The 22,641-nt window shown below is 42.6% G+C and overlaps 2 protein-coding genes across 8 annotated transcripts in view; one reads left to right on the forward strand and one right to left on the reverse strand.

Annotated features, from left to right (window-relative positions):
* Positions 1–4,120: 4,120 nt before the first annotated feature.
* Positions 4,121–16,338, reverse strand: CCNE1 (cyclin E1). Of its 2 annotated transcripts, none has more exons than XM_071567746.1 (11): positions 16,114–16,338; positions 15,775–15,865; positions 15,553–15,621; positions 9,180–9,322; positions 8,967–9,102; positions 8,005–8,151; positions 7,362–7,457; positions 6,885–7,019; positions 6,691–6,802; positions 6,454–6,611; positions 4,121–5,599 (listed from the first exon to the last, which is right to left on the reverse strand). In XM_071567746.1, the coding sequence occupies exons 2-11, from the start codon at positions 15,808–15,810 to the stop codon at positions 5,477–5,479; spliced, it is 1,155 nt and encodes a 384-aa protein (XP_071423847.1). In that variant the 5' UTR covers positions 15,811–15,865; positions 16,114–16,338; the 3' UTR covers positions 4,121–5,476. The 2 variants fall into 2 exon arrangements, with proteins under 2 accessions (XP_071423847.1, XP_071423846.1); XM_071567745.1 differs by having other exon boundaries at positions 15,970–16,198.
* A 271-nt stretch (positions 16,339–16,609) lies between these two features.
* LOC139677714 (uncharacterized protein F13E9.13, mitochondrial-like) overlaps positions 16,610–22,641 on the forward strand; it is a 48,571-nt gene continuing 42,539 nt past the window's right edge. For 4 of the 6 annotated variants that reach the window (XM_071567920.1, XM_071567919.1, XM_071567917.1 and 1 more), the window contains exons 1-4: positions 16,610–16,646; positions 16,864–16,927; positions 18,029–18,111; positions 18,699–18,887. In XM_071567920.1, the coding sequence (XP_071424021.1) occupies positions 16,638–16,646; positions 16,864–16,927; positions 18,029–18,111; positions 18,699–18,887 (345 nt within the window). In that variant the 5' untranslated portion in view covers positions 16,610–16,637. The other 2 variants (XM_071567921.1, XM_071567918.1) reach the window with 2 other exon arrangements.

The raw sequence follows: 22,641 nt of genomic DNA on the forward strand, positions 1-22,641 counted from the left end.
AGCTGCATGATTTTTCAGAAAATGTTTAGACTTGTTGCTTTTCTCTGTCACGAAAATAATTTAGCTCTCCATTAAACCCACAGTCATTTCAGTTTCAAGGAATGTTACCATATACAGCTTGTAAGAAAATCAAACATTTGATCCTTTGATTTTGACTTTATAGTATAAAAGTATATGTGGCTGAATACATATTTTTAAACAAGTGTAGACCAGCTGCAAAACTGCCAGAAAGACATTAAGTGCATCTAGAATTAGAGAACCATTTCCACTCCACAGCCCCTGTCCATAAATACAATCCCTCCTCCTCTTTGCAATGCTCGTGGAAACTTGAGAATTACTTCTGTAGCCAAGGCTAAAGCAGAAATGTAACATTTGAGACTAATAACACATCACAGGAACATGTGCTGATAAAAGGAAATCCTTTCCCCTCAGACAAAGCCAGGTTTTGTCAGGCACCTGCTCTCCTCCACCCCAGGAGTAGGGGCTGGGACACATCTTACTGTACAGGCACCAGGCAGAAGAAGCTCTGCACATCATCTTTCCTTGTATCCCAGGCAAACACATATCCCAAGGAAAACATTTTTAACTTCCATATTTTTCCTCCTTTAATATTATTGCCATCATGCTGAAACATCAAAAACCAGTAATTATAAAAACACATTTGCTTTCTTACTATACAAGTTACTTAAGAATATGTTCAACTTGTAAAACAAGCCCAGTTTTCAAGCAGGTTTGCAGTTCCAATAGACAGTCTGCTCCTCTGAATTGCCAGCAGCTGTAGGACCAAAGCCCTCTGAGATCAGAAAGGTTTTCCTTCCTTGATAGCCATCTGATTTAATTTGCCCTCAAACATGCCAGCCTGCAGAGTTTTGAAATCACTGGTTTTATTCAGCCTACAAAGAACACTTTCTTTTTGTTATCCTCATTCACCTTAAACAGAAAAAGCTTCATATACAAACTTACCCTTTGTGCTTAACAGAAACTGATTATTTCAAGAGACTGAAAGGAGATAGATTATATCATATTGCAATATTTTGCAGCCTTAGTTATATGTTTGATTATGTATAAGTTGTGGCAATAGTAGACAATTCAAAACTTGAGAGAAATAGGTTTTGTACTTTAAAGGCAAGACATATTGTGACTGAATTGCAGGTAGCGTGGCTGAAAGAGCCCATCAAAATACTTACTGTTCAACAACTCAAGCCAAGTGAGTGCTGTGCTCTCAACTTCAAAGTAGTGAAGTTTCATAGGTTGCTGTAACAAGAAGAAATGGACATTAAAGTCTTCTCACATTTGTACATAGTTATTTCCTGCCATATCACAGACACATATGCAAAACAATGCCAAACCAAACCTCTCAGGGACTCTACCTTGACTGACCACCCCATGGCTGGGGTGAGGGCAGGAGGACCAGAAAAGGGAGGGAGAGCTGTGTTGGTTCCTGCCTCAGGCAGCCTACAATGGAGCTGCATCCCCTGCTTACAAGCCAAACCAAAAAAATCTCCCCAGAGAGAATACAAGAGCCCAGATCAAACTGACCTTGGCCCTGCCAGCAAGGAGTAGCTGTGCTTAAACCCCAACAAATTCAAGCCTAGACAAGGTCCGAGTTAACCTGTGTTATTTCACAGCATATACTCGTGTCTCCCTTTTTTGGAGGGGAGAGGGTTGTGGGGAACTTTTGGAAGATGAGGGTATGAACGTTCTGTTGCTTTAAAAGCATGTTGTTTAACACCAAGAGGAAGCAGTTCCCCAAACAGGAAATTTATGCCAACAAACAAGGTGAAGTGGGCCCATCCAATGTCAACCTGTGCCCTTGCCAATCCCCTGCTGCACTGCACATTGACCCCTCCGACTATTTCCTAATACTTTTACCTTGCAGTGCCCTGGCTGGGTGTTACTTCCATTACAATCTGGAAGAAAGCCCATTGTAGTAGCCTTTGTTCAGGTGCCCTGACACCTCCCTCCAGGAGGGGATGCTGCTGTAAGGCTCACACACTTGCACAAGGTCCAATGTCACTGTGTGATCAAAGGAAGTGTTCCACACAGCCCCCTGAATTCAGGCTGCTGCTGCTACTATGGGAGAAGGCAGCTGTGCTATTCAGGAAGGAAGCAGCACCCAGGAATGGAGGGAAACCCGACACCAGGCCATAAGAGTTTGCAGGACTTGCAGCTCTCGTAGGCTGGCTGCCTGCATCCACCTTGTGCAATCAGGGATGCAATAAGCCTTGACAACCAAGAGCAGATGCTGACCTGAGACCTAGTAAGGGACAGACAGCCAGAGAGATCATCTCCCTGCTTTAGAGCAGACACTATTTTTATGAACTATTGTTAGGTAGCTACAGCATTTACAACAGCAGAGTACCTGGCAGACTCATAGCAGGGACTGCCACACCTCCATCCTTTTTGCCCACCAGCACTCCTCCCTAGCTGCAGCCTCAGCTTGCTCATTTAGGGCCATTTCCTTCAATACAGCCACAGCTATTACCAACTTCCTATTTTACAGTAGCAGTAGTACAAAATTACCACCAGATTCAATTCTCTCATTCAGTTTCTCCAATGCCCCCAGCTTTCAGACCAAGGTGAAGGTTTGATACATCGTTATGATGAACCTTTCAGGAGGAGGAAGATAATCATATGCCATCTGACTTACTGAAAATTCAATTTACTTTGGAGCATGCTTTATGCTGGTCTGTAGCTATTAAAGAGGGAGACAGTTTCCTGTTGGAGTGTGCAGCACTGCTCAGCTAAATTGCTTTCTCAGGGTTGCCCAGAGCCATCGAGCCTCACCTGGGGTTGTCATCTCCTTGAGCCCCCTTCCCCACCCCTCAGGGTAACACACTTCAGAGTCAGAGACAGCTGCAGGAACATATTACTTGATATTAGCTCACCTTTGTTGCAGAAACTTCAGTCTAGTTGCAAACACACCAAATCTTTTTCTCTTGCCTAGACAGGCAGAATTCCGTCCTTGCTTCCCACTGCTAGATTGTACCAGGATCAGAGAGATTTTGGGAGAATAGGATCCATAGGCAACTACGGAGGAAACTCTTTCCTGGATATGCTTGGGGGTTTTTTTTCTTGTTTGGTTTTCCAATAGGGACAACTGTCCTCCTTACAATCAGCTGCACTGTTTCTCCCTAAAACATTTTTCAGCCTGTGCTAACCAGGGCATAATTTTTAAGCTACACTAGAAAGAGAGCACCTCACTCAGACACAGAATCCACGTGTTGCAAGACAACCAGGAACACAGATTCTTAAACATGAGATAAAGATGAGAAGGTAAGACAATAGTTCTTAAGGTAAGTCACTCCAGCTGGAAAGTGCTGCATCTTCCGCACGTGACCGCGTTCTTACCTGGGAAGATGCAAAGCCCTGATCTCCATGCTTGGAACAAACTGCTTCCCAAAACAAGCTGACCTTTCAGAAAAGAAAGTTATAAAATTAGTAAGATTACCATTTGAAGGAGAGATCAAACTTAGAGAGAGGCCTTTTATCTGAAGTTTCATTCATAGATATATCTCTGTCTCAGATCCTGGTTTCCCACACAGCCCAGAGAGCACATGGAACATCTGCATTCACTCTTGCACAGGTATTAACCATAGTTAACATTTAGCTTTAACTGAGAGTCCATTGTATCTGTAATGTTACTACAGATTATTTTCTTGAACAGTTAAGAAATCATAAAGAAAATGCAATCTCCATTTTTAAGAGGGCAGTTGCAATTCCACTGTTTGCTTTTTTTATGGAATAGATGAAGGGGACCAAGAACTCAAAAGTAACAGCAAAAGGACTACTTACTGAAGCCTGCCTGGCGACTTAGGAATTAGGCCTAGAGACTACCTTTCAGGAGGGTTATTGTTTCCCCCACACCCATTTTGTGTTCTAAACTTAAGGATAAAGTACCAAAATGTGTCTTGACAAGTCCTTCAATGTTATAAACTTTTTCAATAGTTGTCAAATATAACATTCCCTTGTCTAGGACATGCAATTCTGAGAAACTAAACCTTCTCTGAACTGGCACCAGCAAACTTGTTCCACTCACATTTCCACTTGCTTTGTTAGCAGAGAACATATAACCATTCATTGCAGGGGAAAAAAAGCAGCTCCAAATAATTTGCTTACCATGAGTTACCACAGGCAATTTTATTACATTAAAGCTTTAACATTTATCAGTATATCGAGTCAGGGAAGAGAAAAAGGGGACAATAACAAAAGGAACCCAAAAAGCAGCCTGGCTGGGAATTAATGTTTAGAAAAACTAACAACAGAGTAGGAGCTTCCTGAAGTAGAAAGTATTGTAGTATTTAAGTTATCTGCAGCAGGACATGATGAATCCTGGTAGTCTCACAACAGTTTTCAGTGTTGTTGAACATTTCTTCAAAGCAAATACCATGAGAAAAACAGGCAACCATCTATTTCTGTATTTTCCTCTTCTCCAGAACCATGGCTTTGTAGAAAATGTCCTACTAGGACTTCTGAGATTTGCAGACATTACAAAGGTCAAGGACCCTCCTGTAAAAAGGCACACATCTCTCCAGTTTCATTTTGCACAGATGATTATTTGTCAAATACTAAGCCAAAATCCTAATGTTTAAATGATTATGTTTTAAGAGGTAACTTTTCCTACTGATCACCTCAATAACAGTCATGTAAGGGTAACAAGCCAGACAACCTGATTCAAGAATTTCCCAATATGCTGATTATTACAAGTGTGCTGTGGAAGGATTCCCCATATACTTGTCATGTTTGTTATCCCCTCCCTAGCCTCCTGCATCTGGATAGCAGAAATCCAAGTAGCCAACATGACAATTTTATCTCAGTATCCAAAACAAATATTTCAATTGACAAGCCAAGAGTGGTAAATAAATAAAGCAATAGTTACCACACTATTCATCCCCAACTCCCACACTACTAGTGGTCACAGTCTGAAAAATACCTTAGCTGAACATAATTAAAAGAAAAATAAAAATATACATAAACCAGCTGTCTTAGACAGCATTTTTATTAAAAATGAATATACAGAGACATAGCAGCTTTTACAATAGTTTTTAAAAAGGCATCAAGTTGTAAGCCAGCCATTCGAAAAAGAGGCTTTGAAATGTTGTCTTCCACACCATCTTTTGCCCACTTGTCCCCAGGGGACAGATTACCCAAAGGCCAAACAGGCACAGGAACTAATCTAAACTTCAAGCCCTTTTTCTGAACAGTTGGTCAAGCATCACCCTCCGTAGCAGCATCTGGAGCACACTTCGGTGTTCTTTCAAGTGGCTGGTGTACTTGATCCATTTCTTTAAAATATTTTAACATTCAATAAAACTATTTCAAATAGAGAAACTCTTCTGTCACACGAAAGTAAGGCTTCCTTTTCAGATTCCATAAAAGCTTATGAACTTCACCGGCAGCATTTCTGTAATGGAGCAGAAGCTAAAACCAGCAGAACAGGCACTTCAGCAACATTGTCTGTTAACAGTTTCTCAAGTCATATTGATTGTAGTCCAGAAGACAGTTTCTTACTACTTTGTGGTGGTGTAAGGAGCCCAGTGGGGAAAGGTGAAGTCCTATTTTGCTCAGCCAATATGGCTTGTTTTGCTTGAGCTCTGTCCTGAAAGTACAGGGGAAAAAAAATCTTTACTTTGGTATGTCTATGCAACAGATCAATATAATTCAGTGTTTCATAACTTGATTGCTAATCTGGAAATGCATCTCTGTATCTAACACCCCCAACAGTAACTGATAAATCATATAGTACACAAAAGTTAATTGTAACTATAGTTATCTTGTAGTACAACTCAGATCACTATTAACTTTTGGAATCTGATGATTAGTATTATGTACTCATAAGATACAAGCATTCTGATACCTTCAAGAAAGCAAAATCCAGAAACAACTGAACAGGAAGAACTTCAACTTCTACTACAATTAAATAACCCAAGTAGAAAAACAACCCTCAAAGCTAAGATTAACCACAATTTGTTGGGCAAGATTTTGATCCTCTGCAAGTTTCTCACACTAAAAATCACTCTTGCTCAACTGCTTGTCAACTACCACTGTCACACAACATTCCCACAAGATCAAGTTATCAGTCTTTATTTTCCTCTATCATCAGACAAGACTGCACTATCTATATTTCCTGTAGACAAAAGTTTACCACATGGTATTTAAAGTATCCCAAAGTGCAAAAATATGCTTCTGATTTCTAGGATAATTATCTGCCATTTGAGATGAAAGGCTGAAGCCACAATCACCTTTTAAACTAAATACTGAACAAGTCAGTCCCTAAGACAAATCTCTGTCCAAAGAATTTTGGAACTGGAGTACAACTTTATGCCTTTTATCCTCCAAATACACTCAGTATCAATCTGATAATGCTTCGCTTAAGTTTACAGTATGTTCTAACCAAAGAAGAAACAAGACTAGAGATTTTACAGATTTTGTCTTCATTGTGCACATACATACCAGTAAATCAAAGCTGTTTATGTGCGTTTGTATATTGTGCAAATCTTCAGGAGCTATTCCACTAAAGTGTTTGAGTTTGGAGCTTCCTACTTCCCTTAGAGCCATTGCAAACGGGACCATCCATTTCACACATTCCTCTATCTCACAGAATTCATAACCTGCAAGACAAGACACGTTTATCTGCCTGAAGAGATAATGTTTGTCAACACATTAGACACAGTTTATAAATGTCGGTACCTGAAACCTTCTGCATCAACTCAGATGAAGAGAAGTGATACAAAGCAGAAGCTGCAAGTATTCCATATGTGTATTCCAAGCAGCCAATATCCAGCACACAGAGATCCAAGAGCTACAAGAGAATAGATGTTCGATAAGCCTAGCACAAGAGCACTTTTCCACATGAAACAGCATTTGAAAGGAATCAGTCTTACCTCTGTTATTTGTACAAATATTTGCTGTGGATACTGTGGCAGCATTACCTCGTAAAGCTCATTTAAATAAGCAACTTGCATGTAAACGTTTAGCCACGATACAACTGTCAGCGGATTTAAGTTCCAATTAAGAGCCTGAAAGAGTAGACATAGACAAGACTTCAGTGCCAATAAAGAGCTCCTAACTTCAACCATGTAGCTTTGTGTACTTCAGATCAGACGCTCCAATCCCAGCAGGCTAAGGTAACTTTGAAACACACTAACCAAATCCTCTCCTGTATCTCTTTCAGCTGATATGGTCAGGGAACAAATAATATTGTTAATATTGTTAATACACACACTTGTTACCTAGAGAAAACACTGTTTTCTAGTTAGTAAAAGAAATCATGCCTCTTAGCAGCACGTAAAATTAACTGAGGTGCTCTCCTATACATTTTTAAAAACCAAAGTAGGACTAATTCTACTTCTAAGTAGTACCTTCATAATGATCAACTCCATACTGATGATTTCATCTTCTGTACAGGCTCCATCTGTAACATAGGCAAACTGGTGCAATTTTGGTGGATAAATTTCCTGGAAGACAGGAGAGCAAGTATTTAATTTGTGGAATAGGTTGTAACTAGTCTCATCTTAATTTAAAAAAATATAAAATAAAAAGAAAAACCCATCACTGCTTCAGCCTTTAAAAACCGAGCAGTGGAGGGGGAAAAGAACCACATCCCATTTTCTCTTCTGCCTTTAACAGGCACAGATTTTTTTGTTCATCATAGCCTTCAACTTTCACTTGGGATGGATCAGTGCAACCTCCATTATGTTTGACTACAGCACCACGTGACTGTATCGTAACTGGCATCAAGATTCTTTTAAACACCTTAAAGAAAAAGCATTTCATCTCTTCCTTGAGAAGAACAGATTGAAGAACAGCCCTCTTAAATGACTAACAGTAGAAACTTGACAACCACTGTATAATCGTTCAATTTTTTTCCAGTACATAAAGAATAGCTTAGACTGTCATGCAGTAGGTATCCTACTGACAACTGATTGCAACAAGTGGTCTCTGTATACAGCAGCCAGCTAAAAATTCATATTTTTATGTGTAAGTAAAGCTGGAGATACTTACCTCAAGCTTTGCTGCTATGAATAAAGAAGTGACACCAATAAGCTGTAATAGTGTTTTTACAACATCCTGTTGTGTTGCCATAAAGCGATCAAAGAAATCTTGTGCTAAATAAAAAGTTTCTCTATGAAGCTTGTAGGCTTCACAAACCTAGAGAGACAGCAGAGATTACAAAAGGTCAAGAACACTGTTAGAGAGTCAGAAAGAGAAATGCTACAGACATATTAAAAAATTAAAAAATCAAGAGACAGACAAAATTCATATTGGCTTCCTGTTTCACTGCTTTTGTGAAGTAACACATTAACTAAGAGCTTGAGTTAAACAGTTTCCTTTGAATAAAGATGACTGCCACTGCAGTAACTTCTAAGAAAAAAACTACATCACAGTGAAAACCCTTTTAGGAAATTGCAAGCATATGTTCCAGCAATGTCAAAACATCAGTTCCTGACTTTTTGCAAAGATGCATCATTCCAACACCTCAAAAGAGAAAATTATCACAAGTACCTCAGAATGAAGAAGAGATTATGCTACCAAGTCATCCAAACAGCAAAACAGACTCACATACAGAGAGAAGAGTTGTAGCACATTGCACATGACACAAACACAAAAAGGTTGTGAGATGCATCTGCTCTCTAAGCTACCACACCCTCCTTTCTCACAGTGACTTTCATAATCATTTGTTCAGCTTTTACCTGCAGCATGACCTTAAAAAGCTTACAGTGTGTTGGGCTCAAATTAAGTATTATCCACTATCATTCTAAATGAATAACAGAATATACTGTCAGTTTGCAAACCAACCCAAACCATCATATACTCTTTAAGCTTGTTGCAGTTCATTGACAAAATTTAAGATGAATACAAGTATCTGCAGCTAAATGCAAAGATCATGAAGTGCACTCATGACAGTCATTAATGCACTTCAACAAAAGCACACTTGAAACGCTCACAAGCACAGGAAAGCTTACCTCCATTAGCCAGTCTAGAAGGACTGTTCTCATTTTAGGTTGCAGCTGAGGGTGTCTTTGCAAATAATGTTTATCTCTCACATAGGTCTCTTCTTTGTTCATCATGTTTTTCCATACGTCCTCCCTGTTTGCCCAGCTAAGACAGATCAATGTTTAGTCTTGAATCATCAGACAAGAGTAAAGCAGAGGAGCAGCAGAAACCAGCACACTTACCCTAGAGCTGGTAATGGGGTAGCTCTGGCTGGAACAACACTCAGGTGTATAAAGTGAGAGTAATCAAGGCTAACTGGATCATCATCTTTATCTGGAGTAGGAATTAGCATATGGGCATTCTCATGAATATTGTTCCAGGACATCTGTTAAATGAAAGAGAAGGTTTTACACTGTGCATTTCTAGATAATCATTTTAGCTGTAAATAGAAGAAAAGGCATTGGCATAGAACTATGACAAAAATACAATCAGCCTCTTTAAACTGCACAGAATCACAGAGTGGCAGAGGCTGGAAAGCACATCTGTAGGTCATTTTGTCCAGCCTCAGTGCTCAAGCAGAGCCACCAGGAGCCAGTTGCCCAGGACCATGTCCAAAAGGCTCCAGGGATGGAAGCTCTACAACCTCTCCAGACAACTTGTGTCAATGCTTGGTCACCCTCACAGTAACAAGTATTTTGTGATTTTCAGAGGGAACCTCCTGTGCTTCAGTCTGAGTTCATCTCCTCTTGTCCCATCACTGAAAAGAGCCTGGCTCCACCTTCGTTATATCCTCCTTTCAAATATTTATATACAATTGATACAATCTCCCTAAGCCTTCTTTTCTCCAGGCTAAACAGTCCTAGCTCCCCCAGCCTTCCTTACAGGAAAGCTGTTCTGGTTTCTGAATCATCTTAATGGACCTTTCCTGGACTCTTCCCAGTATGTTCAAGTCTCTCTTGTACTGGGGAGCCCACACCTGGGCACAGGTGGATACAACTGGACACAGCAACACAGGTGTGGCTCTCCAGTGCTGCGTGTTGATTATTTTCACAGTACAGAAAGTTTCCAAGTAAAGCTGAAGAACATCCACTTTATTCTCCTTTTGAAGGACCACAACCATTTCATGGAAGAATATCCAAGTCAGAGTTGCCAGTTGTCATTTTGCATTTTGTTTTTACCAAAAATATACTTGCCCTCAGGTAAAGAACAAGCAGATGGAACTTTAAGACCCATTTATGAAGACAGGATGCCTGAAGTGATGATTTCATGCAAACTGTCTCAGACAATGAACACAGAAGAACAGTAGTTTACCGAATTTCTTTCTCATTCATCTAGCAGTGTTAAGATAAAAAACCCAAAGCACTTATGATCCTACTGTTTTCAGAATAAAGCAAGTAAGTTAAGTAATTACCACTAAACTATCAAGTTGACAACTTCATATGCAGAATTCCAAGACATCCAGCTCTTCTCCTGCCCTGTCCTTTTACATTTGGACTAGAAATTGCTTTTCTCCTAACTCTTAAACAAGACCTTATTGCACACATCACACTGTTTCCCAGGAAAATCCTACTTTTATTTGCAGTAGAATACAAAGCCAGCATCATGTCATCATGCCTAAGCAAATTAAAATTTGGCATTTCTGCTTAACAGTGAGGTCAGCCATTTTGCTGCAAATTGATCTGCTCTGCACAACTAAAAGGACAGAACTCCCTAACAGGATTTCTAATGTGCTTAATATTTTCTTTTTTAATTTAGAAGAATCATTAGGTGCTCACAACCAAAACACTACATGAAACTTTGCCTCTTACAAAGAAGCTTCCACACATGATTTTTGCCCTGTCCTTCCTCCAAATGACATCACTTTCCAGCAAAATGGCCACCTCCTGCACCAGCTTCAGAAACAGAAACCAATGACTTTATGAAACAAAAACCACACTTCACAGTTCACTCACAGCTAAAACTGCTTTGTACTTTGAGTTACTGACACACAGATCCATCCTTTTCCTTCTTAAGAGTTCTACATGCAAACCTAGCACAACTACATACCCAGTCATGGCACCAAGGCAAGAAGGAATCTTTATCTTAAAAATTAAGAATCCTTACAAAATGAAAGTTTGAATGAAAGTGTCACATCAGCATTGCTTTAAGTTAATTTTTGTCCTCCCTCCAAACTAGGCTTTAGTCACACTTTGTTCTCCAAATTGCACGGCAAGCCCAGCTGCCAACAGCCTTTGGAGAAATGCTGTCTTATCAGTTAATCAGCAAACCAACAGAAAAGAGCAGATTATATAATATCTATTTAAAGGTGCCTACTAAACCAGCAGCTTCTGAGGGACCAGAGATCTGCTCCACGAAGTTCTCAAGTTCTCAAACAAAACACCTCACATACCACATGCAGCAACTATTACTAAAAAGATTTCAACACCCTCGATCTTCTATAAAGAAATAAAGGTCAAGAGCCTCTGAGGTGTTATGAGAAGGGAAATGTCACTTTACAAGACAACTGAGGAAAAGATGCAAGCAACACAAAAAGTATATAGCTTAGGTAGAGACAAGAATGCAGGGCCCTCAAAAGAAAGAGGCTGTTGGGGAGGGTGCCAGGAGTCTGAATTAGTGCAGGTGAGGGAAACACCAGGACTCTGGCAAAGGGAACAAGATCAGACTCTTGAGCCTTTAAAGTAGATTTTAGCAAGACATTCAATCAAAAGTAAGAAACATTATATCAAGAGACTGCATTACATCACACTGTAACTGTAAGGAAATAGGAGCTACCACTGAAAAAGGAAACAGTTTAAGGTGAGGAGAGTGTGTGGGAACCATGAAGAACTTCTTTGTGCTTGCATGGAGCCAATTTGAAAGTAGGGACCTGTCAGAAAGCAACAGATGTTACAGAGAACCTGTGCAGCCTAACAGAGGAAATACTACAGTCTTGTGCTTATTTCTGAGGCAAATAGGAGCTGAAGTAAGATGCAAACAAAAAAAAATCAGTGAGGAAAACTGCCTCTTCAAGTCTACATGGAGCCCAGCAAGAAATATTGGTGATTGCCCACATTAATATTGAGGATACAAGAATAAGTGACCAGAGATACAGATTGGAGAAATCCAATGAGCACATGAGAAGGCTCATTAGGAGAAAGAGCACCAAGAAAGACAGAAGTTGATGACAAGAAGTCCCTCAGAGCCATGAAGCCCATACATTAAGAACAAAACCCCAGGAATTCAGACATGGGGGTTATTTTAAAGCTCAGACACTACCAGGCCTCGGTTTCCTGCAGCATGTCACCATTCAGTGATACATCAAACATTCATAGAAATGCATTTTTGAAGCAACCTTCAGGACACAGGACAGACAGAACAGAGGTCATGACCACTGAGGTCACTGGTTACAGGCCAGGCAGAGCCTTCAGTGCAGAAATCACTCCCAAGAGCACAAGCTGCTGAGACACTTGTACACCTCAGTGTGAGCCAGGAGCCACCAGGAGCAGCTTCCACAGAGCCAGGTCAAGGAGAGCAGCAGAAGAGGAAGAGGATGACTCAGAAATACATCCAAACAGCAAGGTCAGAGGATTTTCAGCACGAAAATCAAAGGCAGGGGAACAGGAAGAGGACAGGCCTGTTTATCTCACCCTAAAAGCAGCATCTTGTGACAGACATTGGTACCAATTACTAGACTGCTGCCTTAGTTTACCCATCAGAAATACTAAGACCTACAATTCCAGTCATTTTTCACTCGCAGGACACATTAGTTTGAAGTATTGAGTTTTTCTCTGCCATCAGAGAGGGATTCCAGAATTAAAAATAGGAGAGAAGAGTAACTCATATTAAATTGTTCTAATTCTTTCTGAATAGCATAGGAGCTTCTACTATTTTTAAATAAGAGTCTGAATATTGTCCTGACCCAGATTAGGCCCAAGGCAAGCTCTCAGTCTGGATGTAGTTTTCATTCTTTATCTGTTTGAAGACTTGTGAGCTGTTTTGAGGTGTGTGCATTTTTTTTTTAAACTGGATCTTCTAAAGTTAATCTACATTAGTCAAAGAAATGTTTTCAAGGATATTTTCAAACCAGTTAGGTACAACATTTTGACAACACTAAGACCAAATTCTGAAAAATGTCTAGTGAGAAACTGATCAAAACTACTGTCCTGAGAACTTACTCCATCTTTACACCTGAAAGCATCAGTTAGTTGCATCTAAAGAAACTAACTTCTAGATTCAATTATCCACTTTAATGGAGGTGGCCATGTAATTTATATCACAATTGCACAGATTAATCTAGTTAGATGAATTTTGTTTTACACAGAGCCCTGGAATTATATTCCCTCCACAGAAAGCAGCCAGAATTAATATGAGAATTGCTAGCAGAATTACAGCAGTGCCAGTTCTCTAAAACCAAACACAGAATTTATGCAATATTCTGCTGTCACAGACCTGATGATATAGCCACCCTTCATCACAGAGTGTTACAGCATCCTAATTAAGAACTCAGGCCTTATGTTCCACAGAAACAAACTAATGAATTGACTATGAAGATGTCATAAAGTGGGATGTGACCACGATATTTTGCCTTGTGGATAAACTAGTGTCAGTAAACAATTTATTTAATGTAGAAGTCATGTGGTATAGGCTGTAGTGGATTTATAGCTGCTTACATTTTAGAATTGTCGTGTCTCAACAGAATAACTGTCGCCCTGGCTATCATACCAGCCTGCTACACTGCTGCTGGAACCGTAAACATATTCTCATTAGTGGTCCATGGCAATTTATATCAGAGAATAGCTCGTGTCACACCATAGACTGAAGAGCTGCTGCTGTGCAGCCAAATGTTAGCTTTTTAAACCAGATCTGTAACAATCTGCCTACTTAGTCACAACAAAAAAAAACTTTCTCTATGAAGGGAAAGATACACAGATACCCATATTTATGGTTTACAGAATCAAGGGTCAAACCCCACCAGCAATCTATGCTTAACTCAAATAATTCCCAAGTAAATATTTTTGATGCCTACCACCTAAATCATTTAAATCTTAGTTTACCTATCCTTCCTTAAGTATCACTGAATCGCTACCAGGCCAAGAACACAAATAAGACAACAAAATTAGAAGTCTTTATCTACTTTCAAAGTTGAAGGTCAATGAATGCAAAACATATTTCAAGTTTCTTTCCACTGTCTTGCTGGAAGGAGGTAAAACTGGATCCCTCTTAAGATTTTTCAACAATACCTTATTATTATGCAATAAACATGCACAAGAAGGCCTTGCTCAGCTCAAACAGAGTGAATCTTCTGGTGAAGGAGAAAGCTATGGTAAAGGACAGGCAGCTCTTCCTTGTCAGAAGTGAGAAATTAGTTTAATATTCTGTGCAAAAGAAAGACAGAAGGGAAGGAGAGATCCCCTCATTAAATGCTCACCATTTGAGCCCTGCTTAATATGTTGACTGATAACTAGTGTACGCAGTTGCAACAAGCAGAGGCCATTCCAAACAATGATGCCCATCTGTTATGGTACCACTTCAGTCTTAGAACTTCCAGCTGCCACTTCTGGTTAGATGTGCCACATTATGCACAGCCTCGTGTACCAAATGAGCGCAGTCTGCACACCCTGGGCCTGACTTTTGCAACTAAAGTATCACCCTGTGCGAGCAGTAACAGGCTGAAGTCTCAGTGACAGAGACAGAGAGTGTGTGTGTGCACACAGACAGAAAAGGAGGGGAATAAACTGTTCCAGAACACAGGCTACTCTGGTTTATTTAGAGTGGGCATCTCAGGGTAAAAAAGCAACATGCTTTCAATACTGCACACCAACAGGCCATGCAATACAGATACCAAAAGCATCTCTGTTTTGAAGAATACAGAAAGCACACAAAGGGAACTGGAGGATACCCCTAAAGGTAGTTCTCACTTCGTAACTCAGATAATTCAAATGTTTTACTGAGAAAACTGGGAATCATGACTGTCAACCTCCACTGCAGAACTGATTTTCACAGGTGACTTTACAGAAATTATCCCTTCATTCTGCAGAGAAATGAAGATTTCTTTCACTATGCCATTAGCATTAGTGTATACATTTCAAAGTTTTAGTCAGGAACGCCTCATTTTGTTAATATTAATGACTGTTGCCAATAAGAATGGAGCTGATGGTGGAAGGAAACAGGAATCTTTTCTCTCCCAGGTAATAAGGAAGCAGAGACACAACTGCAAAGAGAACCACCTCAAGAGATATTCTGCTTCCATATTTAAGTGTCTCATGCTTTGGCCAGAAAGCTACATGAGCACATGACTGTACTTTTGCAACTCTCTAGAGAACTTAATGCAGAGTAGGCCTCAATGCATATTAAGGCTTCTCTTAGATACACACTTGCAATCCCAAGAGAATTAAACATAGATAAGGATTAACATAATGCTTTAGACCAACACAGGCCTTGAGTCTTGCAGAGATTCCAAAGCAACGTGTATGAACTCAAGTGTTTTGCAGACTCCATCACCAGGCCCTACAGGTCCTTGCCCACTGCCATCCACCATGTGGCAGCTGCAAAGGTTTCACCACATTTGCAAAAATAACGAGGTTCTGCAAAATAATAACAGGGCTAAGGAAGATTAGCAGAAGCCAAATCAGTTACCTGGTTTGCACACTGCTTTTTTCTAGTCAAGTCCATTTTGGCAATTTCTTCATCAGGATCCTGTAAGAACTACAAAGAGCAGCGTGTAATTTCCGGGGTGCAAACCGCGGGGCAGCAGCTGCTGCGCTCGGGAGCGGAGTCCGCAGGCACCGCATGGCCCCGCACCCCAACAAAAGGCGGCGAGGGCGCGGGCCCGGCCGGGCGGGCAATGGCCCCACTCACCGTAGCCACATCGGCTTTCCTCTTGCGGGCTCGCATGGCCCCGTCCGCGCCGCCGTCCCCCGTGGCGAGTCCCTTCTCCTCCGCACAATCACTGCCGAAAGAGGGGGAGCTCAGCGCGGCCCGGCCGCGTCCCCGGGAATGCCCTGCGGGGCGCGGGGCCTGCAGGGCCCGTGCGGGCCGGGCCGGCGCACTCACCTCTCCCGGCGCATGGTGTGGGCCCGGGCCGCGGCCCCCACAAAGCGGCGGCGGAGGCGCGGAACGGGCGGCCCGCACCGACTCCCCGTGCCCCGCAGCCGGAACGCCCGCCGCCCCCTACCCGCTCGCGCTGCGCTCACTCACCGCCGCGCCGGCCCTTTCCCGGCCGGGGAGCGGGTGGTCGGCGGGCGCGGGGCCGGGCGGGAGCGCGGGGGGCTCCGCCAAGCACCTCCTGCCCTCACGGCGCGGCCGCTGCTGTCCCTGCGCGGGGCGCGGGCCGCGCCCGGCGGGACATTTAAACGCGCGGCGGCGGCGCGGGGGCCGCCCCCGACCGCGCACGTGGCCCCGCGCGCGGGACCGGCCGGGGCGGGGCCGCCGGCGCGCGGGAGCAGCGCGGGGCCCTCGCGGGCCGCGGGGGCGGGGCCGGGGCGGGGCCTGCGGGGCGCGGGACGGGCACGGGGGCGGGGCAGGGCCGGGAGGGGCGGGATTGGGGCGGGATCGTGATGGGACCGGGGCCGGGAGGGGCGGGATCGGGGCGGGATCGGGGCGGGATTGGAGTCGGGAGGGGCGGGCTCTGGGCTGGGAGGGGCGGGAACGGGGCGGTATCGGGATTGATCGGGGCGGGGCCCCGACGCGGACCCGGAAGCGGCGGGCGCAGCACGTGGGCCATGTCGGGGGTGAGTGGAGCGGGATCGAGTCCGGGGCCAGGGTCGGGCCGCCCCACTGGCTCCCAGTTCCCCTCCCGGTCTTGCTCCCTCTCCCGATCCCGTTCCCGATCCCGATCACGTTGCCGATCCCGATCCCTATCCCGATCTCGATCCCGGTCCCTGTCCCGATCCCGGCCTGTCCGCCGTGGCGTGCCCGGCCCGCTCCGCTCACCCCTTCCCTCCGCAGGCCGGGCTGTTCGGGCGGCTGAAGGGGGCGGTCATTGGGATGGTGCACGTGGCAGCGCTGCCAGGTAAGCGGTGACCGGCGCCAGGACTGGGCGCTCAGACCCGGCGTTCCCCTTGTCCCGGCTGCGGCCCCCGAGCAAAGCCCGCGCCGCTGGAAGCCTCTTCTGTCCCTTCAGCCACCACCACGGGCCCCTCGTGAAGTGCCCATAAGTTTGGGCATCTCCCCCTTTCAGACGTAAAAAAGGCGGGAGACGGTGCCCCATAAGGAGCTCGGCTGAGAAAACAAGGGCTTGGGCTTAGTGAGCTCAGTGTTTTAAGAAGCAGTGGTTAGGTGGCTGCTCCAAGGGGCACTGGGACAGGATACAGGTTGGATGGAGCTCCCACACTTGGAAGCTCACATGGAAGGCAAGATCTGTTCCACCCTGGCCTAGTCTGCCTTTCCAAGGGCTCATGGGGAGCAGAGCTGGTTACAGCAGCAGATCTTGCCCTTGACAGGCTGATGCCCAGAGCTCACCCTGCTCCTCGCTTTCCCAGAAGCCTTCCCCACGCTGTGAAATCAGCCCATCTAGCAAAGTTGTCAGAAGGCTCAGCACAGCCCCCATTTCAGACGCCCACTGCCTGATTTAGAAGCCTAAATATCAGAAATTGCTTTGGAGGTGATCTTAATGGAAATTCATGGAACTCCGACAAAATCCATATGTGTTCTTTTCTGCCTTGAAGCACTTAGTGGTGAAGGTCAAATGCAATCAGCCTTGCAGATTCAAGGTAGCTTTAACTGGTTTTAAACTCACTGGTGTTTAGGATGGCTATTCTGCAGACCGAGAAGTTGGTTTTGTCCATTGGAGCATCACTAATGCAGGATAAATTATAATATGTACAGGGATAGCAAGCTAAGGGCAGACCTGTTGCAATAAGGGATTATGGCAGACATTCCTCAAGATTGCAAATTAGATTTAGGAGCTGAATGATTACAGCAGATGTGCCAAGTTCAGCTAAGGAAAGTGATGTCACTGAGGCATGTCACAAAGAGATAGAGCAGCCTTTTAGCAAGTTTACCCTGTATGTCCCTCTTTCAGTTTGCCAATCCCTGTAGCTGTTCCACCCCAGAGCTGTTACTGTCCATGTTCTGGGTTTGTGTCCTGGCCTAAGCAGCATTATTCTTGCAGGTACACCAAGAAGTTCTCTTCCATTGACCCAGATCATTGATCAAGCTTGTCAAGAGGCAGAAGTTTACAGGGATGCTGGAGTCGTAAGTTTTGATTTCCTTCTTCCTGTGGCAACCATTACACAAAACCTCTTCTGCGTAGCCAAGATTTTAAATTGATTCTGTACTTTATCAAAAGCATCCTAAACCACACCATTTAGGGAGATGTTTAAAGCTACATCTTTTATTTCAACATAGGCCTTCCAGATTACAAAAGAAACAGTAAGTATCACTTGCACCCAAAATAGTTGAGAAAGTTTGGATTCATAGAATCATAGAATCCATTGGATTGGAAAAGACCTCCGAGATCATCAAGTCCAACTCCTGGTCCAGCTCCAGTCTGTTTACCAGCTCATGGCACTCAGTGCCACGTCCAATCTCCATTTAAAAACCTACAGGGATGGTGAATCCACCCCCTCTGTGGGCAGGCCATTGCAATGCCTGATTACTCTCTCTGGAAAGAACTTTTTTCTGATCTCCAACTTCAATTTCCCCTGGCAGAGCTTGAGCCTGTGCCCCCTTGTCCTATTGCTGAGTGCCTGGGAGAAGAGACCAACCCCCACCTGACTAGAACATCCCTTCAGGTAGTTCTAGACAGGGCTGAGGTCACCTCTGAGCCTCCTCTTCTCCAGGCTAAACACCCCCAGCTCCCTCAGCCTCTCCCCACAGCACTTGTGCTCCAGTCCCTTCTCCAGCCTCGTTGCTCTTCTCTGGACCCGCTCCAGCACCTCAATATCTTTCCTGAACTGAGGAGCCCAGAACAATTGAAGTTGCCTAAGTTGGATTACCATCAACTTCTAAGAATCAAGTCAATTGAAAGGGTAAGAGGAAAAAAAAGGAAAGTGGATTTCAGCATGGATTGTTGGTGTCCTTCTTGGTCTCTGGCTGTAGAGTGCTTCATCAATCCAGTCTGACAAGCAACTCTATTTTTAGCTCTGTATGACACACTGGTTTCATGCAGTCCTGGAGGAATGCCATGTGCACACTGATACACTGCATGCATACCTCAGGCACCTGTAGGGTACAGAATCACCCCACATTTGTGTACCAAAACAGTCCAGATAATTCAGGGACTTACAAAAAAATATCTTAGGCCCTTTTCTGCTTTCTTTAACCCTTCTCTTCAGCTCCCCAGCAGCAAACACGCCTGTTTTACACATCCAGAAGAGAAGGCCCAAAAGGCCAGTCTCAGCCAGAGGCAAGAAGAGGCAGGTACTGCTGACAGAATTGCTGTTGGACCTGAAGTAGTGTAGCAATCTTCATAGGTCAGTAGATTTTAACAGGGTGTGTGTCCTTTTGAAAGGTCAGATATGTTTTAAACATTTCATTACACCTTATCTTGGGGTGTTGATGTGCTTTTTCTTTGACCTGCTCACAGCATTATGAACATTTTCTGGTGGCATATGAGGCTTGAAAATGTCTTAAGTGAACAGGCAGTCACTGCTCTGAGCTGCTGTTTTGAGCAAAACTTTAATAACAGGCCAGTTGAAACATTTTAATGTATAAACTAGGATCATCCTTTGCAGAGGGAACAAACTTGAATACAAGAGCTTAGTCTAAATTATAGAAGACCAAGGTCAAATTCAAGACAAGTCACACAAAGTGGGTTATAGGCAGAGCACTATTAAGGCTAAATTAGGCAAGAATGCTGAGAACAGAATTGTTTTGAAAGGATAAATGGCATTTTGGTAGAATGATGTTTACATAGGTGGGCTATGAACGAGATGAGCCCATGCAAGATGTCCAGCCAGTTAAAACAGTCTCCAGCTGGAAGTTGAACAGGATGAGTAAGCTTTCTTCCTTTTCATGCCTGCTGAAAGAACAGCTGTGAAATAGCTCTGTATTATGTACTGTGACTTTACATTTTGTTGTTACAGTATCACCATGAGGTATGATGTGATTTGAAGAGTGCCACATATTAGTCTCTGTCTTCCTGTGTCAGAGGAAGTGGTTGCGCATCTCTAACTCATAAAGCCATTCCCCCACGTTCCAGTGCCTGTTCACCCATTTCCCTTACATAATAATTACACACTGAAACCTTTAACAGCAAGGGGAAGACACCAAGTATACCTGAAGGTGAGGGGGGTACAGAAGCAGTTACTTTGCTGCTGTTCTGCACAAACCTGGAGCAGCTTTGAGACAAGTTTTAAAAACTACTAACAAAAAACTTTAATTTGGCTTTTAAACTTTGTCTTTTCAACAGCTGCAATAAATTCTGCAGTTTCAAATCTAACTGGTTTACCTTTTCTCCTCGTACATTGCACACTCTGAACCTAAGTGTATTTTTAAACCTACCTGTCAGGTAGATGGATCAGAGGAACACAGTCATTTTTCTACACATTTGGACAAATTCAGGGCTTAAAGTTATGCTTAGTTTATTTCCTGTAGAAGTCACTATGCATTCCACACCAATCTTCTTCATTCTTAAATCTATACAGATTTTGTGTGTTACAGCAGTATAACAAACAAATCCTTTTTCAATGCTATAAATGTCAGAGATAATCAGAAGAGCTTCCATAAATATCAGTATGGTTGCCTAATAGTTTCTGCAATTCACTTCTTTAATTTTTCCTGGTACAAGAGAAATGAGAGTTTTCCTGATAAATACTTCAGGAGCTTCCTAGCTTTTGCACAGAGATCACCACTCTTGCAAACTCCTGCTCCTGTAGTAGGATTATTTTTTGTGTTTCTTGCTCAGTATTCCAAATGAACTGTTAAAAGTCTCTGTTTTTCTTGTGGAAGAAGAGCTAGAAAAACTTAAAGGTTTTGGTTTTTTTTTTCCCCACATGGATGTTTCTACTGACAGTGTTTCCAAATGCTGCCTACAGTAGCTTTTTAGAAGATATGTAACCATTTGCTGCTATTAGATGTTTACATATTGTCTTAAGTTGCTTCAATTGGTGTTAACATGTAAAAATAAAGTATATGGTCTTCCTCACTCCATGTGCATTCCACTTGGAAGTAAATCCTAGTATATTCAGAGGAAGGTGACTTGCATGACACATTAGCAGTTTAACTTAATAAATATGAAAGATTTGTGATATTAGAGCACAGTAATGAAAACAAGTGAGTGCGCAGTTAGGAAACCATCTGTGCTTAAAATGTATATGCTTTGTACTCGTGTGTTGCTAAACAATGAAATTCTCTAGACAAGATTTTATAACCAGCAGGCTATGAGGCATTATAGTCCCTCCCATTTGTACCTGCTTTTCTTTAAGAAAAATGCAAACTATATAGCCAAGTTAATTTTTATTAATTCCATTCACCCTGGCTGATACTTGCTTGTAGCCAGAAAATAGAGCACACGTTCCATCTGGTTTCACTGATATAGATCACTTGACTACAGGCTGCTGTCACCCAACTGTAGCTACTTGGGTAGCTGACATTAAAGACAGTTGCTAATATATGTTTTACATTTTTTAAAAATGAAGAATTTTAAACTTGTTACTCTTAAAACGGGGTAACAGTTAAGACAGAATAAACTGTTATTTCTAAATTGAAATATGTAGGTAGCTAGAGCTTGGATTACAGAGGTGAATGTTTTGAATTTTAGCTACATCACAGTAGAATAAAACAGCATCTTCCCTACAGCCACCTCCTATGGTATGTGCAGAAGAACATAAAATAGTTATTTATCTCTACTAAGGCAGTGATCTTCTGTGGAGGTGAGTTTTTAAGGGAATTGCTGGGAAGTTGTGCTTAGACACAGCAATTAATGCTCTGCAAAGGCACCTGATATCCTTTGTAAGGGGCACATGACTGTGGTGGGTAAAACGCTCTAATTGTACACACTTGAGCCTGTAGAATAATGGGTATGGTGCAAACCACCCTTCTTTCCTTCCTGCTGGAAGGAGCAAGGCTGTTGAGCTTGCAAAGGTTTGTGTTGGTGTGCACATGTTTGTAGGTAAAACCTTTCCCTTTGCGGAAACACTGAGCTTAAAGTTGTACTGGAGTAAAGTTACATTAGGTCTATGCTGGGTTAAAACTTGCACAACTGTTCCACCTGTTGTGGTTTGTAGTGTTGTGACTATTTTTGAGGCTTTTCTGCTGTGATATGTACGCAGCTAAAGTCTTTTAAGAAGTCATTTCTGGAAGTGGAATGAAGCTAAGAAAATTATTTTTCTATATAATTAGAGAGCTATTTTAATGACCTATTTTTCAGTAGCAAACTGTGATACAAAGGGCACTTTACACATATGTAGCACTTCAGAAATTATTCAAACTGAAAAGGAAATATATTGTTTGAGAATTACTTGTAATAAGGCTATTACATGTAAGAAACAGTTAAGTTATCTTAATATCGAATGGAAGAGGAATACATAAGGTATTTGCTAGAGTTTTGTCTCATACTATCTAAATAAGTTCTGCTTTGGAGGGTATAATGCAGTAGCTGTTTCCATAGATGTCTGAACTATAAGTTAAGTTCCAAGAACTTTAATTTAGCATAGATGTTTTCTTTCCCCCATTTTAATTAGCTGTGTGATAGTACTGCAGCCTGTCTTACATACCAATTCAGTAAACACAGAAATCTGTGGTGTTATATTTTTATATAAAATATAAAAGAAAGCTTTGACT

Source organism: Pithys albifrons, chromosome 12, assembly GCF_047495875.1.
Source record: "Pithys albifrons albifrons isolate INPA30051 chromosome 12, PitAlb_v1, whole genome shotgun sequence".
In the NCBI taxonomy this organism is placed as follows: domain Eukaryota; kingdom Metazoa; phylum Chordata; class Aves; order Passeriformes; family Thamnophilidae; genus Pithys; species Pithys albifrons.